Here is a 19,446-nt window from a genome sequence, read left to right on the forward strand (position 1 = left end):
TGTGGAGAGTGATGAGGTGATGGCTGCAAATGTTTTCTTCCCCAAATGTTTTGAAGCAGCCAGCAGGCATTTATGTGACCCACGGGATTACATCTATCAGAGAGACTCATGTGGTGCTTTTTTGCACGTTTAATAGTCTGAAAATTCGAAATCATCACACAAATATGAGTCCTGAATGCCATCTGTGTATTGCAGTGTGATGCAAATGACTTTTCCAAATTTTAGCCTCGAGTCGTCCTCCTAAATTGAGTCTGTCTTTTCTCTTTAGCATCTCTGTGAGATGTTGTTTGTGATTTATTTTGAGATTGCACGCTAGGACATAAAACTGCTGGAATTTAGAACTTGTTTTCTACATACATTAAATATTTGCAGGTTTTCATCCTTCCAGAGAGATCTCTACTACTAATATAGAAATAAAAACAATGACTGATTTTTTATAGCTCTAAATACCACATTTGGGCCGTTTTTAGGCCCTATAAGTAATCACTCTCACTGTTACATAATTTATGCCATTCAGTTCACCCATCTCAGGAAGATGAGTCTGCCTTTCTGGAATGCAAACTTATGGCCACGAAACTGCATATGTCAGTGGCTACTGTTCAGCCCATTGAGTCATATCAAGTAGCTGAGGCAAACAATATAAAATAGAGTGCAATTAAATGCACACTTACGTCCAAAATAGGCTTAAGGATGCATTTTTCTCTGAGATAATAGTACTACAGGACACGGCGGACAGCAGTAGCTCGTTGTTCCTGTGTTCCTGCAGTAGGATTTTAGCCCCAAATAACTCTTAATTGCTCATCCTGGCGTAATCTCATAATTTGGTAATTTCACATTACACATGTAATGGAGTAATTACTTAAATTAAATTATTCCGGTTTAATTACAATTTCACCCAAGGCCTAGTAATTAGTCTGGAACATATTCCAGTTCATCCATTGTATCTTTATTCTTTGCACCACTATGGACAGGAAGTAACCATATGGAAATCAGCCGTAGCTCGTTGCCAGTGCTAACAGTCTAGCTTTCAATGCAAAGCCATCTCCCATCTGATTGGGAACAGAAGAAACCTCTAGACTGGTCTCAGTCTTGTGTGACTGAGATACACCTTGAGTCCTACAGCACAGTGAGCACAGGACCCATGTTTGTTCATACCATTAACTCCTAAGGCACCTTACTGAGGAAAACAAGCACTGGCAAAGCCATTAGTGTGCAAATACAGGAATGTGCACACACGCACACACAGTATTTGTGACCTGTCTCTGTGCAACCTGCCTCGATCTGTGCCTCATATGGCTACCATCTGTGTTTTATTCCCCAAGCTTGAGGGGCCTTGTAGCACGTTACATGGTGGTGCAAAACAGATGGTTTTGCCAATGTTATTTCATAAAGAGCAGTGCACTTAAACAAAAAACTTTTCAGTCTCTTTATATTTTCTTTCAATCCTTTATTTTTAAATCCAAATGAAATTTCACAAAAAGGCAGCCAACGTGTTTCGTTCAATTTGGCAACAAGCCAAGAGACCTTCTTCAGGGCTGCAAACAAAGTAACATAAAACATATATAAGACAACAAATCATATCACTTGACTGATGGACATAGCTATGACTTCTTCACATGTTACAGACATACTTAAACAAAATGTATATAAACGTTGAACTTTAAAATCCACATAAATATTGCAGTACAACTTGACACACAAAAGATTTTTGATAACTTATTTTTCTTCTTTTTGCACTTGTTCTATTCATATTTTCTATTTATATTTCCTTAAAAAAAAATAGATTAGTGTGCAAATACAGAAATGCGCACACATGCACAAACAGTATTTGTGCCCTGCCTCTGTGCAACCTGCCTCGATCTGTGCTTCATATGGCTGCCATCTGTGTTTTATTCCCCAAGCTTGAGGGGCCTTGTAGCACGTTACATGGCGGTACAAAACAGATGGTTTTGCCACTGTTCTTTATGTCATTAAAGCCCTTTATACCTAAAATTGTAGACATGGCATTCTTAAACTCACAAAATATTAAATAACTTCTGCTCCCAAACTACGTTTCCCATAATATCTTGGGAGTTAGGAATCATTATGGCATAGGACAAATATGGCCAAATTAACTGCAGTCTCATGGAATAACCTAGCAGATCTGTGTCTCAATATAATATGAGAAGCTAGACAAAGGAGATGCCAGGGTATTTACATCGTGAGTCCCAGCCTGCACTGTGAGAAATGCACAGCATCAATTCCCAGTCTGAGTTGCTGCTGAGTAAACATTGTTCTTGGGCTTTCTAATTTTGCAATAGGACTTTTATAATGGCAGAGAAGGATAATCATACATGAAGAACCAATATATTACTGCAACAAAATGTGCAAACACATTTACATTACTCTCTTTATTGACTTAACTTGTACCACCTGAGAGTATGCCAGCGAAATCTAGAATTAAAAGGTTTGGTCATCACAAAGACCCTGTTCTACTTCTAGAGGGTATCCCATATGCTGTGTCCCTAGTCGTTGATTAACATCCCTTTACCATTAGGATAAAGAGTGGCAGTTTGGGAGATTGTACCACAGAGCATGGCAAGTTTTACAATAAGGGAATTGGGGAAAATGGTCAAATCTTTGAGAAGTTGCCCATGGGTAAGAACTAACCAATACCTCTAGGAGTTGTGTATCACAGACAAAGCTGCCACTTCCTAATCGCAATTCATAGTGAGATGAATCCAAAGGTTACTTCCCTTTGTTATTAAGTATCTGGGAATAGAGACAGCTGAGCTTATTGTGGAGACATACCGATTTAACATGGAAATGTAAGACCAATTTGGTAGTGACGATGGGGCAGGCAACTTTTGTTATGTTGGAATGTTTGGATGCCACTGCACAATTGCAGAGTTAGATAAAGTTGAAAAGCTAATTTATAAAAAATTAATTGATTAGTGTTTCTGCCAAACTGCTATTTCTACCTTGCATTTCCAATATAATTGAAACTAATTAAGACTGACAAAGTAACATGAGAAAGTATTATGGCTCAAATGCGTTCCACTATTCTAGAAAATCACATAAGTTTCACAATGACTCAGAAAGCTCTATTCTTTGAGAGTAAGACCATCATGTATTCCTTTCGTGTAAAGTGTATATTTTAAGTCTTTTATTTCGTGTAAACAGTATGTGCTTTAAAATCTAATGTTTACTGATCATGTTTTAGCCTGAAAACCTCTTGTACTACAGCCAAGATGAAGAATCCAAAATAATGATTAGTGATTTTGGATTGTCAAAAATGGAAGGCAAAGGAGATGTCATGTCTACTGCCTGTGGAACACCAGGATATGTTGGTGAGTAATTGCATATAAATATTATTTGACTATATGTTGGAGAATATGGAAAATCCTATTACTGAAGATGTATGAACTGGCATGCTAGTAATACATTATTTTACTGCATTCAATTCCTTCCTAACCATCACAGTTCTGGAAGGAAAAATAATATTTTGGCCATTCCCACTCCTACCATCTTACACAGTACATTCTTGTTTGTGAATCAGAAAACATAGCTTTTACCACCTCTGCTGTTAACCAAATTGTAGTTTCTCTTACTATGGAATACTTATTCACTTTTTGTTTAAGGGTGAATCTGAAAGATTCATATAAGACCTGGGCTCATCACATAGTACAGGGTGTTTAGAAGCATATATTGTAGACACCATTTTTATTAAAGGACATAACCTTATTCGAAAATACCTTGAATTATATCTTTTAATCTGACAAGTGTTATTTTGAATGTTTTGTGCTTAAAACATTATAACTGTTGTCTGCTGTAAGATTGTAAATATATATCCCTACTTTAAAATTCTTCTTCACCCACCCTCATCAAACAATGTCTGTTCATATTAGCAATGGTGTGAAAAGACCCTGACTCAAGGCCACATAGCATTCATATTTATGATTCTCAGTTGTGTTCTACCTTTGTGGTGCCTGCAGCAGCAGCTAATGTGCTAATACTTTGAGTCCTCAGATAATTGCACCACTGACATCTATGGGAAGGGTATTTGTGACTCTAACATTTTAAGGTCTGGGTATGAGTTGCCAACTTGACTCAAGGGTACTCAAAACAGAATTACAAGTAGTACGGTAGTACCGCACCTAATATTCACAGGTGCGGTTCTCTCACATTGATTACCAGGGACAATACCTTGAGGTTATACCTGGAGGACTTCGTAAAATGCCTATAATTATGGGTTCACAATGCAGAAAAAGATGTTGAACCGCAAATTCCTACATGATATGCAAGATTATATAGCGGAATGAAGGCTAAGTGATCCCCTGATGATAACAGCCCCTAGTATCAGTAATGCTATGTGCAGTGTTACCCCCCACCACATAGGTGCAGTGTTAAGCCCCACACCCACAGGCAACAACTGTTTAGAATGTCCCTTTTAAACTGTAGGTCTCTGCCTAGACACTGTACAGAACTATCATTGCTACTCGAGGAGAGAAAACCTGATGTTCTTTTTCTCACCGAGACATGGCTAACTTCGCAATCCGACCCGGAGTTGGTTCAAACCCTGGGGCAGGGTTACCAAATTGTGAGACAGGACCGTGTGAATGAAAGAGGGGGTGGTTTGGCAATCATTTTCAGAGACTGTTTCACCTGTCGCTGCACCCCTAATCCCTTCTCGGACTGCGAAAGCTTATCTTTCTCTTTGGAATTCTCTCCCAATACAAGTTTCTCTGGTGCACTTATATATCGCCCTCCGGGCCCAGCCAAACAGTTTCACGATTCTCTGCCCTCGCTGGTCGCTGACCTAGCCTGCTCACCCTCCAACTTTACGCTATTGGGCGATTTTAATATTCATTTCGATGAACCTGATGATTCCATCGCCAATAAATTAATTGGGGACCTTTCTGCTCTACAGCTGTCTCAGCTGGTGTTATCCCCCACGCACACCAAAGGTCATTTGTTGGATCCGGTGTTTAGCAACTGTCCCAACTTGAAAGCATGCCTCCCTATAGCACTCCCCTGGACAGACCATGCATTAATCCCGCTTTCATGGAAAACGGACACATCTCCGTCCCTCGCACCCACAGTGCGAGAAACACGCAATTGGTCTAAAATCCCGCTGGCTCAGTGGACGCAGGAACTACAAAATTCAATTCCCTCAGTTGGTCAGACTCCATCACTGGCCAATGAAATGTTTAACGAATGGATAAACAACTCCTTAAATGCTACGCTCCCTATGAAGAAAACTGCCTTAAAAAGATCTAGGATTTCAGCTCCTTGGTATTCGAATGATTTACGGATGAAAAAGTGGCACTGTAAGAGACTGGAACGTAAATGGCGATTAGGATATGCTGGAGCAGACAAAACCATCTATAGAGAGGCTATCAGAGTCTACAAAAAAGACATAAAGAGTGCGCAATCTCTATACTAGGCACACAAAATCACAGAGGCCAGCTCCAGCTCTAAGGAGATCTATAAGATTGTAAAAAGTCTTATTAACCTCCCAACGCCTCCACTTATTGACGAAACTCCTCGGCTCCGCTGTGAAGATTTGGCTAACTTCTTCTTCCAGAAAATAAATCTCATTTACTCCTCTTTTACATCCTCAGAGCAGATTACTTTGAAGGAGACACCTTTATGTCCCCTACAAGAAAACATATCCAACTGCCTTCCAATGTTGGCGGAATTTCCCCAGATGGATGTGGACCATCTCACCTCCCTCATGCATCAAGTGAAATCAGGGTCCCCTAGGGACCCAGCACCTCCACACATTCTACTCTCTGCCACTCAGACCATCCTTCCTACACTGTTAGCTGTATTAAACACCTCAATCTCTACCAGCACAGTCCCAGTGGCCTGGAAACAGGCCATGGTGAGGGCCCTTGTTAAAAAACCCAATCTGGACACCAAGAATCTTAACAACTTTCGTCCGATCTCCCTGCTGCCTTGGGCAGCTAAAATCTTGGCGAAATATATAAACGGCCTATTAACAACTTTTCTCGAACAAAACCAGCTGCTCGATCCCTCCCAGACTGGCTTTCGCCCCAAGCATGGGACCGAGACTGCACTATTGGCCGTAACAGAGGAGTCCAGGAGGATCTTAGATCGGGGAGGATCGGTGGCAGTCATCCTCCTCGATCTGAGCGCTGCATTTGATACCGTTAATCACGATATCCTCTTGCAACGTCTCCTGGACACCGGAATATCTGACAAGGCTTTGGAGTGGCTCAGGTCCTACCTGAATGACAGATCCTTCCAGGTATATGAGGGCAATGTCACCTCCACCAGTAAGCCTCTGGAATGTGGAGTCCCGCAGGGATCATCGTTGAGCCCGACGTTATTTAACGTCTACATGAGGCCACTAGCTGAGATCGTCCATCCGTATGGTATTAAGATCATTACATACGCGGACGATACTCAGCTGGTGGTTTCTCTGGCACAGGAAGGGGGATCCTTAGCGTGTGCGGACCTTGCAGGCTGTCTGGAGATGGTTAAGAGCTGGATGACCAAGTCTTGTCTCAAACTCAACGGAGACAAGACTGAGCTTATGCTCTTAGGTCGTCTCGTACCTTCTTCCATCGATACTCTCTGGCCACCCAGTTTGGGACCTGCCCCGGTGCCTAAAGATACCATTAAGAGCCTTGGTGTCTGGCTGGACAGGTCCCTGTCATTTGACCAGCAGGCAATAAGACTATCTGCTATCTGTTTCGGCATCCTTAGAGTCATCAGGAAGGTCCTTCCTTTACTCCCCTTCGAAGTAAGAAAGACCGTGGTTCTGGGCCTGATCCAATCACGGTTGGATTTCGGGAATGCTTTATATCTGGGAGCTCCCGACTTCACTCTACGCAAACTGCAGTTGATACAGAATTGCGCCGCACGGACTCTTTTACAAATCCCCCGCAGATCATCAGTAAAGTCCGGCCTAAGGAGACTGCACTGGCTTCCCGTTAGGGAAAAAGTTAATTTCAAATCACTTTGTATTGCACATCAAGCCTTTTGGTCTTTAGGCCCAGCAATTAATTTTCCCCTTATTACACCCTATCAGCCCGTTAGACATCTGCGTTCAACCTCTGCCAATTTGGCCATTGTACCGAAAATAAAGAAATCAAGATCGGGAGGTCGCTCCTTTTCTTACAATGTGGCCAAGCTGTGGCATGCTCTTCCCCAACATCTAAGGTCCAACCCCGACCTCAGTTCTTTCCGCAAACAGCTGAAAACGCTTTTGTTCATTAATTAGTAGTAGGTTAGATATTCTTCCCTAAAGCAACCTTAGCCTCAGTTGGTATTCTTAGCGCTTGGACGCCCCAGGGCAGCTACGTGCGCTCTATAAAACTCAATTCATTCATAATGAGGGTCTTAGTATTTTTTTTCAGGTAGTCAATAAAAACGTAACACATCTTTGATTATTTGGACAACCAATAGCGCGGACTATTAAGCGAGCCACATTTTCAGAGAGAGAAGATAAGCATCTCCTGTCTAGGAGACACTTATCATATCTTGGTCTAAGATGATTATCAATTCAAAAGAGGCTTCTACATAGAAATCGCAGTTCACATGACATTCATGATAGTCTTTAAAAGTCTCTCATGTGGTAATCACAGATTGACAGTCATGAGATTACTTCAGATTCATTGCCCAGCACAAAAATAAACTTTCTTTGTGATCTACAACACGCACTTGCAGTTCTTCATCAAAGTTTTCCATGTCAAAATCAAGGCACAAACAATATGGAAGACAGGAAAAATGTCACAGAAGAAGGGGCACTTAGTTTGAGTAGGTCAACATTAAAAGTTAGATGCATGGTAATTCAAGAAAAAAGGTGGACAGTGAACATGTGTTTACCCATTCTGTTTTGATTCAATGCATGGTTACAGGCGATGAAGGAGAGATGTCATGGATTGTTTCTTTCTACTGCACACTAGAATGCATTGCTACTATTTTACCCACTGTAATCTTGAAATGGTTTCACATTCCTTTCTTGAAAGTGAGTGGTTGTGTAATTTTCACTAGTGAATCACAACAGATAATCCTCATAGAGATTTTTATGGTAACTTTCCAATTCCATTAAATTAATGCAGAACCATAAAACCCATCCATTTCTACTGAGATAGGTTAATGGAGTCAAAACAGATCCAGAAGATCTCCTTCTTACTTCCTTAGCTGACAGAGCAGCGGAAGAACCACTGAGATAAAACTTTATTTAGTTGTTCTGGATTTGTCTATTTATACAATAGAGATCACAGTGAAGTGCTGAATGAGGGTGGGTAAAAAGGAATCAGAAACACACCTTTTATTTTGCCCTTGGAGAACCTTGGGTTTGAAGGGGTGACGGAATTTCGAACAGGCCTGTGAAGTTATAGAACATTGAGGATACAAATTCTCACGGTCAGGGCGTGACAGACCTGCTGGACTTGCACAAAGAATCTACTGCACCTCTGCTCATACATCTGATGAGCAGCATTTCATAGACAGTGAGCAGGTTCACGTAACATAAAATAGAATTAAGCTGTGGAAGTCTTTAAAAATAAAAATTGTAGATAACACAGCATCTAACTAGAGGTCAGTGACCATCATTGATGTTTAGTTAAATGTGTGCATCTTTTTTGTCAGCAGATTAGGCATTTCCCCAAATTCTGAGAATATTGAAGCCTTTTTTGTCCACTATGAGGGGAGACCCACACAAATTAAGTCACATTAGTCCAATCTTGAGTTGTTGATGGCCACATCTCAGTATATTTCTCTGGAAATATGGTAAATAGCACAAACACTCATGACTGGGACCTCTTTCTAAGATTGTCCTAAGATGAATATCCAAATACTTCAACCTCCTTGAAGATCCAGTCTTGTGTTTGAGAAATGAGATGAAGCTGGTCAAATGGATGGGAATTTAAGAACATGAGGAGAACCCAGCAACAACATGTTGGGCTCGATTCACAAAGGCAATCTGAGGCAAAAGTCTAACTTTACGACTTTTGGTATCCACAGATGACCTTTACGAGTCATATCTTTATGTCCGCAGTCTGGATGGCATCTCTGGCTTGGACCGTACTCTCCACACCCGGGCCGTACTCTCCGCCTCAGACCAGATGAAGTGCAATCATTGGGCTGGAATTCAATTTTTACAAAAAGGAACAAGTGATAAATGGTAGAGAAGGTCATGAAAATCAGTTTTGGCAGGGAAAAGGGTGTGGCCAGACGCTATATCATATCCCGGAAAAGTATGCTCCTTTGCATCATAGCACATGCTGTCCACAATTTGTGCTCCCCTCATTGTTGACTGTACTGTCAACACTAAGGGGACTACAGTCAACACTAAGGGGAGTGCAAATTGTGGACAGCATGTACCATGATACAATTCCTTTTCTCAGAAATTCTTTTACCAATATACAATACAGTATAGTGGTGCAAAATTATCACAATCAGATACATGCATATATATACAAACCATCATGTAGGAAATTACCCTATGTATGTACTGCCCAAACCCAATTCTTGGCTCCATAAGGTCTCAGGGGAGGGCGGACTTTGTAGTCACACTTTCGTCAAGAGTTCACGCCATGCACAATACCTATTTCTTGTCCGCTGAGCCTTGTCTCTTGAGATACGGAGCCATGACTTGGGCAGTACATAAATAACATGAGCTTGCTCATAAACCTTTTCTTAAAATGATAAATCTTTCAGACTAATATGGCTTACCTACAATCCATGTGAGATCAACAATGCTATTTTTGGGGGAACAACATTTACAACGCAACTTTTACAACGCACTACACTTACAACGCATTTTTTACAACGCAACATCCATTACAACGCATTCCATTACATAGCATGACACTACAACGCATTTTTAAAAACTACCTTTACAACGCATTCCATTACATCGCATACTACCTTTACAACGCATACCATTACAACGCATAATATTACACTACACTATCCAACACTTACCCTACTGTTGCACCCCCTGGAGTTAGAATAGTAATTTTTACCCCTATACTATCCAACACTTACCCTACTGTTGCACCCCCTGGAGTTAGAATAGTAATTTTTACCCCTATACTATCCAACACTTACCCTACTGTTGCACCCCCTGGAGTTAGAATAGTAATTTGTACCCCTATACTATCCAACACTTACCCTACTGTTGCACCCCCTGGAGTTAGAATAGTAATTTTTACCCCTATACTATCCAACACTTACCCTACTGTTGCACCCCCTGGAGTTAGAATAGCAATTTTTACCCCTATACTATCCAACACTTACCCTACTGTTGCACCCCCTGGAGTTAGAATAGTAATTTTTACCCCTATACTATCCAACACTTACCCTACTGTTGCACCCCCTGGAGTTAGAATAGTAATTTTTACCCCTATACTATCCAACACTTACCCTACTATTGCACCCCCTGGAGTTAGAATAGTAATTTTTACCCCTATACTATCCAACACTTACCCTACTGTTGCACCCCCTGGAGTTAGAATAGTAATTTTTACCCCTATACTATCCAACACTTTCCCTACTGTTGCACCCCCTGGAGTTAGAATAGTAATTTTTACCCCTATACTATCCAACACTTACCTTACTGTTGCACCCCCTGGAGTTAGAAAAGTAATTTTTACCCCTATACTATCTAATACTTACCTTAAATGCAATTTAATATTATGCGTTGTAATGGTATGCGTTGTAAAGGTAGTATGCGAAGTAATGGAATGCGTTGTAAAGGTAGTTTTTAAAAATGCGTTGTAGTGTCATGCTATGTAATGGAATGCGTTGTAATGGATGTTGCGTTGTAAAAAATGCGTTGTAAGTGCATGCGTTGTAAAAGTGTGCGTTGTAACGACATACATCCCCATTTTTGGCATAAAAACCATCTTAGGTAAAACCGCGCTTATATCAAGAATGCTGCCTGTAAACCATTTGGGCAGCTTCTAAGACCCCCCTCAAAACCTTTTTGCACGCCCCTTGCAATCACCTATATGACTCACTTTCTAGGACCCTCACCTGAATGTCCAGTCCTAACAACCTAATTCTTTCAATATATAACACAAGCACTAAGACTCTAAATAAGACAGTTTGCTACCCTTATAAAAAAAATCTCCCATGAAAATCATGGAGTGGTTTATAAGCACGAATTGTAGTACTTGTGGCTCAAATGTGAATTACCTTGAAAAGACAAAAGACATGAGGCGTTTGGCAAAACAGGAACATTTGGTTTAATCAAACTCTTTGGCCAGGAGAACAGTTACAGATTTGGGGATCTGAGAACTGTCTCAAAGTACAGTGGATCTGGGCTCCATTATATACATTTCTTGAAGCATCATAAAACAATTCAGAGATACTTTTTAGGAAGAGGGAAGCAGGCCTAGTCATGGAGTCATAAATTACTTCTACCTGATAACAAATGCTGGTGGGTCTCGGCCTTGCATGGACACAATGAGGAGCAGTGGTTAACAAGTCTAGTTGTCCAGCATGGGGAGGGTGTGATCCTTGCATGTGCGGTGTGTGCTGTGTCCTGATTGGCTGTGTGTTCCTAACTTCATGTGGCATCTAACTTTAGGGTGCTTTGGGAACGCACTCAACCCTCCGGCCATGTGTGCTTTATTCGGGCTAATGTCCCTGGACCATTGTGGTGTCGCTGCCTATCTGTGGGATTGATCTGGGTCTTTCCCTTTTGCGCGATTTCGACTCCCTTCACACAGTCACCCTGGAAGGAGTCGAAATCACACAGTGGCTGATAAAACGAGCTGAAAGCCACTGTAAACAGTGAACTTTCAGCGTGTTATCGGAGGCTGCAAGCAGCCGATGTCCATTAAGAGGTGTGAAAACAGCTCAGGACATTGGCGACAGCCTCAATGTACCTTTGTTTTTATGGGGGTTAGTGAGGGGCAGAGTGCCTCTTAGGTAGCTCTTGGCAGGAGGTCCCGCCCCCTCCAAGGCCCCGCCCCATCCTCACACATAGCATTGGCAGGTATGGTGCAATGAAGTAATATTCAATGAGAGTTTTGAACATGATATTTTTAACATGTAATGGTAACTCTGTTATTTTGAGTATTGGTTATTGCAGCAGTTGTGTTACATAGTTTTGAAGGACTAAGTGAGTTTAAAGTTTACCTTTCTTGACTCTTTTATGATCCACTATAGAGGCATAATACAGAAGAAGGTACCAATATGGTCTGCACTGTGTTGGAAGTATGGTAAAGCTGGTTAGTGTGTGGAGTTTGAATATATTTTGGGAACTAGGGTGTTGCTTTTTGTTTAGGTTTATGTTAATATCTTTGAGGTGATGGTCTAGTGTGTTAATGAGCTTTTACGTTAATTAAATGGCCATATGGGAGAATGCAGTCTTCTAGGTTGATTGCTGGAGCCATAGACAGTGTTGGAATTCTTACATTTTAGTTTGTTATAAATGCTGCTTTGATGAGTGTTAATATGACTGAAGCAATGGTCTAATGTGGTTAGGGTTTTTTAGTTATGATGGAATGTTTTCACATGAGAATACAGTCTTCTACGTAGATTGTTTGAGCCTAGACAGTGGTGGGTTTTTTTACATGATAATTCGTTCCAAATAATACAATATAATAATGGTTTTCAGATGGTGTCAACATAAAAGTTTAGTGCAGGTGAGTGATGAAGAATCAAACAGCACATTCAGAATGCTTTAGGAGAAAAAGACTCCTAGTGAAGAATACAATTTCATGTAAATATCTCTATCTGCACTCTGGTACCAGTTCCTGGGTAAGAACGAGATCACCATAACCATGAAGAGTTAAGGGTTATAGGACAATAAAGCAGTGGACACCTTTCCACAACCATTGTCTTATGATGTCTTATATTCCGAGTAAGAGTTCTCTGTTATAGTAATTTTACCCTAAATGACTGTACCCTAAAATTGTATAGGTTTATGTAAAAATAAAAGTAACTTCATGCCTCACACTTGTACAGTACTTGACTGGAGTGACAGAGATTTTAAAGAATTTCATCCACTTACTATTTCTATGCACCGCATACCTATCAATGTCAGCCCAACCACTCTCCCTTCATCTGGTTCTTAAATTTCTGATGGTTGAAATCGTTATCTCTTTCTCTCAGGTGTCAATGTGTTCCTAAGTTTGAGGTCTTTGGTTGTTTGCTGCTTCTAAAATGCACTGACACCTCTCAGATAGTTTAGCTCTATATAAAAAAATGTATATACACAAACAAATATGCTGTGATCTCTTAGCAAATAGTCTTCTATTTCCTAACTGCGGGTGACTCCAGGATTCTTTGTTTATCTGGCAACACATCCACATTCTTAACTGCATTTTTCTCACTAAAATAGCAGCAATGTCTTCTCTGATTAGAAATTTTCCAAATATGTTACAATTTTTCCTGACTAGGGTATATGTTATCAATTTCTCCTAAAAAAAATGCCATATGGGTACATACTATTCTTGTCAGGCTGTTGTGGAGAATAGAGAAATTGAAATTTTCAAATGTCATTCAGTGTAGTCTAATCGATGTACAATTTCAATAGGATCAGCCATTCAACTCTGCAAACGATAAAACGATCACAATACTGAATGTGAAGACTGCTTATTTCCTGTGGGCATTTTCTTCTTAAAGAACGTAAAGAAAGCAGCTCTAAAACATAGATCTTGAAAGAACGCACTCATCTCCACATGCAAATGTTTGCAAGAATTAAAAAGAATAGCAGAAGTGCAGTTTAATAGTACCTCCTTTCTATTTTGAAACTGGTTCTAAAGTTTGCATCCACTACAATACATTTCAGAGCATTGGAAAGTGGAGAGCACCATGGAAGACAACGGAGTGACTCAGGGCTAATAATGGCTTGTACACACCTTCTACTTTAAAAAATAAAAGGATTTAGATAATTCTACTCCAGTGAACAGAATGTTCTAATAGCTGAATAGTCCTTCTGCCTCATGCTGTAAAGGTTGATAAAGGCCCTCACCCATTTTATAAACTTGGGTTTGAGGTCTTTAACAATCTTCATTGCCCTTGGCAGTGGGCTGTACTACTTAAGTATTGATTCAGAATATGAGAGGAATACACATAAAATCCATATACAGTCTAAGACGTCCAAATAAAAACATGTATAGGATAAGATAGAATAATAGGGAACGTATGAAAGCATTGACATTAGGATCACAAAACTAACAAATACTCTGTTACATTATTTGAGAAGCACGTACCTAACTATCAATAACAATGCTATTAGGATCTCACAAATATTCCAGCCAACACATTGTGGAAAAGAAAAATGCAGATAGGGTGCACATTAAAATAGGGACATACGTGAAATCAGAAAGTATTGCTGGCATCCATGATGGAAATTGTCTGGATCAGCAAAAGCTAAACCTGCCTACTCTGTGAATAAATCTGCAGTACGATTGCAGTCTGTGTTTCATTCATTGGATCATCGATAACTACTATTTTCTTTATGGTTTTACTGGCTCAATCTTTAAGTTATCTAATATTTTCCAGTGTTTATCTTCTGTTATCCAAAAGCATATTTATATATTTTTATCTTAATAAAGTCTGTTACTGACTGTTTTTTTTCTGTAATTTCTAGTTGCCCATTTCATCTATTTTTCTTTAGGAATAACCATTATCCCAAATAAGCTTGTGGACAGTTAGTTCCTTAATTGGAGAGAAACCAGTAAACTATTGTTGGCCCATCGGTGCCAGATCATATTTTCATAATGATTCTGATTTGAGATTTTATCAAATGGACAAACATTTCTGCTGATACACATTGTTTTTACCCTTCTCAAGAGCCTATACGAGCACTGATGTTGTAAACTGAATATCTGTAAGCTTTTGTGAAATTCAGCTGGATTTTGCCCACATAAATACAAAAAAAAATTGGCAATTTCCCCCACACGAGCTGTTGCATGTTCATCCCATATGTGAGGCATCAACAAATCGGGAGAGCTACTTCGACCAAGTTGGCAGGGTGTCACTGGTTCGCTTGCAGGACGCTTCACACGGGGGCCTATTCACAAAGTATTTTGGAGTAATTAAAGGAGAACTCATGTAGTACTCTTTTATGTACTCTTAAATGCCTTTACAAATTAGTCCTGAGCATCTAAAATAAGAATAACATGGAAATATTCAGGGAATAGTCATACACAATTAGTACAAAGAGAAAGAACAATGCCCTCTTTGTACTTTTATTACTAGGCAGTTGGACTTTTGGGGCCGAAGTAAAGGGAACATATGAGAACAAAAGAAGAGTACTCCTGCAATATTACATACCAAACTCATAAATGCTTTTGGGAAATGGCCCCATTGTTGATTCACAAGGTTTTGGGAATGTGCCGACATGCCTCTAGATAGATATGCCAATGAGGTCCATGCTCAATAAGTATAGTGTGATAAAATGCATCTCTACATAGTAATACAGTGAGCTGGGACTAGTTTACTGATATTGTCAATTTAAGAAACAGTTTACTCTGACCAAGTACAGCCACCCAGTGAAGATTCATCACATCACTGGTACTGGGACAAAATGCATTACAATAAGCCTCATCACCATTATGAGGAAACCTCTACAAAGGTAGGTCTCATACTGCCATTCCAATGTGCCTCAAGCAGCCCCCACCAGTCAACAGAGAACAAACTGCCCAATTTAATATACACGTACAGGACAGCGGTTGGATGATTTAGGTCCAAGCAACAACAGACTGTAAACTCTATATCACACCTTATTTCATAGTGCCACATCAAATCATTTCACGTGAAACCACAATAGAGCACAATGGAGCAGCCCATGAAACGCAAGCTCACACCTCCCAACACCTCATCATCACACTGTGTCATATCACATCATTCAGCATTACTGGACACCCCCTCACTGCACCTTTACTGCACCACAGTGACTATGACACATTACAGTAAGCCTGATAATACAAATCTATAACACACTGGAATCAGTCGCATTCTATATGGTCACAGACGTGACCATATAGAATGGTGACATGCAACATCATTGTAACAAATAGAAGAGTATTCTTAATGTTACATATTCTGTTCGCAAGCTTACATTGCTTATATAAATCCCTGTTTCTATCTTTTTTTTTTAATTTAAAATCTACCTCTGACATTACTACTTTCCTTTAATAAGAAAAGCACATCATTATTTCATTGTTTTATCTGTTTATTGTATTTTTTCCCTGAAACAACATTTTAATACAATCCACAACATTGCACAGCACCTCAACCCAAACATTCGTAGTACCAGCTAATGGAGGGAAGTACAACACTTTGTAATCGGGATGATAAGACAGCAGAACAAATGTTGGGTGCTCGTCGGTTGCTAGGGTATCGTAATACATCTGGGTGACCAATCTTTTAATTTCAAAAAGGTAACAGTTGTCATTTTTGACAAATTGTGAGAATATCATTGATGGCAGTAAACAGTCAAACCATTGGGGCATCCCCCCCCCCCCCCCCCCCCCGTAGCATGTTGTGGCACTCCGGCACCGTGAAGCACATCAATATTTTATTGTAATATTTTATAAAGGTTTAGTTTTGATATCACAGTGCTTGCTGCTAGGCTGAGTGATGGTGGAAAAGCAGCTTTGTATGTACACCATCAATTGCAACTGCCACTTGAACCACGTAAAAGCAGAACAACTTTCCAGTACCCTTTCTTCTTCCTTGCTGTAAAAATTCTACATGTGTCTTATAAGGAAACATTGGTCAAAATATCTTTATTTATTGCTGACGTTTATTTACTCGAGAAGAGAGCCTATTGGCATATTTTAAACCAGAAATCCGGCTTTAATAGAGACTTTTATCAAAATGATTAAAGTATATTTAGAAAATATTACAGGTGATATATTTGGTGTGTTTGTTTTTACAACGCAGATTTCACATTTATTTGATATTTTGCAACCAGAACACTTTCAACAGTCGGAGCAGTTATGTTATGTTAGGGATACTTCTAAAGCGCACGACTCACCCTGGGGCATCTCGGCGCTATACCTAGTAGTCTGCTGAGGAGGGTATGAGAGGAAAAGACACGACAGCAGAAGTAGAACACTAAGTGATCAGAACAAAAAAGTTTTCAGTTGTTTCCTGAAGATAGTGAGGGAGGGGCAAGTGCGTATGGAAATAGGAAGCATATTCCAGTAGCGTGGCGCAAGATATGAGAAGGCCTTTCCCCCCAGAACGGGCGAGGCGGATTCGGGGGGTCTTCAGGAGCTCAAGAGAATTAGACCTTAGATTGCGAGTAGTGGTCTGTTTAGTGAGTCTATTTGACAGATATTTGGTGCCGCTCGCAGAGGAGTCTTTGATCCGTTTTGCCTGCTGTCTTCTGGAGCCCCGTTGGGCATTGGCATCTTTGAACCTGTGTGCAAGGAGCCCCGTTGGGCATTGGAAATCGAGTGGGGAGCTGCTGTGCAGGAAGACGGGACTGCGAGGCCCAGCAGGCTGTGCGTGTCCCATCGAGCACACCTGCTGCCTCTTCCCGTGACTCCGCCCCCTCTATCCACAGTCAGCATAAGACCTGAAGTCATTACGCGTCAGCGGGACGCGTGTGCGGGACATCACCCGGGACAAAGCCCGGACTAAGGGCGGACCCTCTGAGACCCTCATAGACCCACAGAGACTGGACTGGGCCAGAATCCCTGGTCGATTACTGAACAGCCTAGGACTATTGTGTAAGTGCTTGGGGGGTACATTATATTACCAATCATTATGTCAATCGAAATACTAACCCCGGAGTTGCCTGGCCCTGAGAAGCCGGTGAGTTTGATAAATGGGAAATTAGATAATTACTTTAAGAAAACTCTCTTGGATTTTCCAACTACCCCCACCCTTGAAGAACTTCGGGCTGAGCGACGGCGGTCGGTTGAAAGCCTAAAGAATAGACCATTCCCGGTGTCACCAGTGTTAATTAGCTCTACGGGGGACGGAACTCTTACTGAAAATATCTGCACCCCCTCGCAGGACAGCATCCCTCTAATATTTAGAGAGGGAACACCTACGAGCGAATTTGAACCCTTAGGCACTACTAGTAAATTGTCAACCATTGTTACCACTCCCAGTACAACCAAATCTATTGTTATAACCAAAGCACAAATTACCCCTATCCCTAAACAAACAAAAGTAGTTAAAAGTAGGGCAAAAAAAGTCACGCCAGTTAAAATCTATGGCCCTCCTCTGACAAAAAGGCGTAAAAAATCTGACCTTCCAAAGAGGAAAATTAATCATGCAGACTTTGGCATTAAAAAGGACGACAGTACTAGGGGAGGACGGGTTAAAGTAACAAATAAAGGAAGGATAGTTATATCACCTACGCATCCATGTGTAACTCCCCTTACCGACCCTGTCATCTCCACCGCCGACAGCCCCCCCACGGTGGTGACGTTACAGGAACCTTCAAACAGGGCCTTGATCGATAGCATAGAGTCTATAATGAGGACCTATACTCTGGCTATCGCAGATAGACTTAGTAAATTAGAAGACAGACTTGGGAAGATAGAACATGAACTGGGAACCAAGATAGTGACTAATAAAGTGTTGCCTAATCCCCCTATACAAACCCCAATTTTACCCTCTTCATCAGGTATTTTTGCTATTACTACTATACCTACCCCTGTTCAGACTACCATTCTGCCTCAATCCTCAAATAATATGAGTGGAAGTACATCAGGGAGTAACCCTGTTGGACCTAACAGTAAACCCACATTGTCCCTGGCTGTAACGTCTAATGGACAGCGGAATAATCTTGGTCAAGCCCCAGGGAATAAAAATAGAGAGAGAGGAAACGAGCGGCGGGCTCGAGGTAATTATAACAAGGGCCCCCTTCCAGAACTTCCACCAGAAGCTGTACCCTTTGTAGTAGTCCTTACTGGGGTACCAGAGCTGGAGAAGAACAAACGGGAGGGCTTTGCCCAGTTGAAAAATAAAATATCGCATTGGTTAAGTCTACACAGACCTATTGCAAATAATATCAATGGAGAAATTGTCCATGTCCGCCGCCTTCCTTGGCTGGGAGGAAGACCTAAAGATATTGAGGGAGACATAGTGGTCATTAATTTTAGAGATCAGAATGCCGTCCATTTTATACTTAACTGGCCGTCTGACCATGGTAGTAAATCTATTACCCCCCGTCCCCTAACATATTTTTATCCTCGCTCAGTGGTGTTCCCACCTAATCATCAATCACAGCGAGCCCCCCCGCCCCCGTTATTGAGGCAAATGCTCTCAAACCCATATCGTCCACCTGTCTACAATAACGGCCCTATATTTAACGACAAGCAACCACCTATAGCTGTAGATCTGTATGGGTGGAATACTATAGGCCCAAGGTACAACTCCCTAACACACAGGAGAATGGATCATCTCAAACTTTTTACACCCCTAGATACCACCAACAGGTTTGACGTGTTTAGTGGCCTGGAAGACTGTGACTGATGCCATCGAGCCACAGGGGAGGGGGAT

General features: G+C 40.9%; 1 protein-coding gene across 1 annotated transcript in view; it reads left to right on the top strand.

Moving 5' to 3' along the window:
* CAMK1D (calcium/calmodulin dependent protein kinase ID) overlaps positions 1-19,446 on the top strand; it is a 1,392,645-nt gene that overhangs the window by 1,032,977 nt on the left and 340,222 nt on the right. Inside the window, exon 5 of the mRNA XM_085652873.1 lies at positions 3,203-3,329. Coding sequence (XP_085508999.1) covers positions 3,203-3,329 — 127 coding nt within the window. The remainder of the gene's footprint in view (positions 1-3,202; positions 3,330-19,446) is intronic.

This window comes from Triturus cristatus, chromosome 4_1 (genome assembly GCF_964204655.1).
Source record: "Triturus cristatus chromosome 4_1, aTriCri1.1, whole genome shotgun sequence".
Lineage (NCBI taxonomy): Eukaryota > Metazoa > Chordata > Amphibia > Caudata > Salamandridae > Triturus > Triturus cristatus.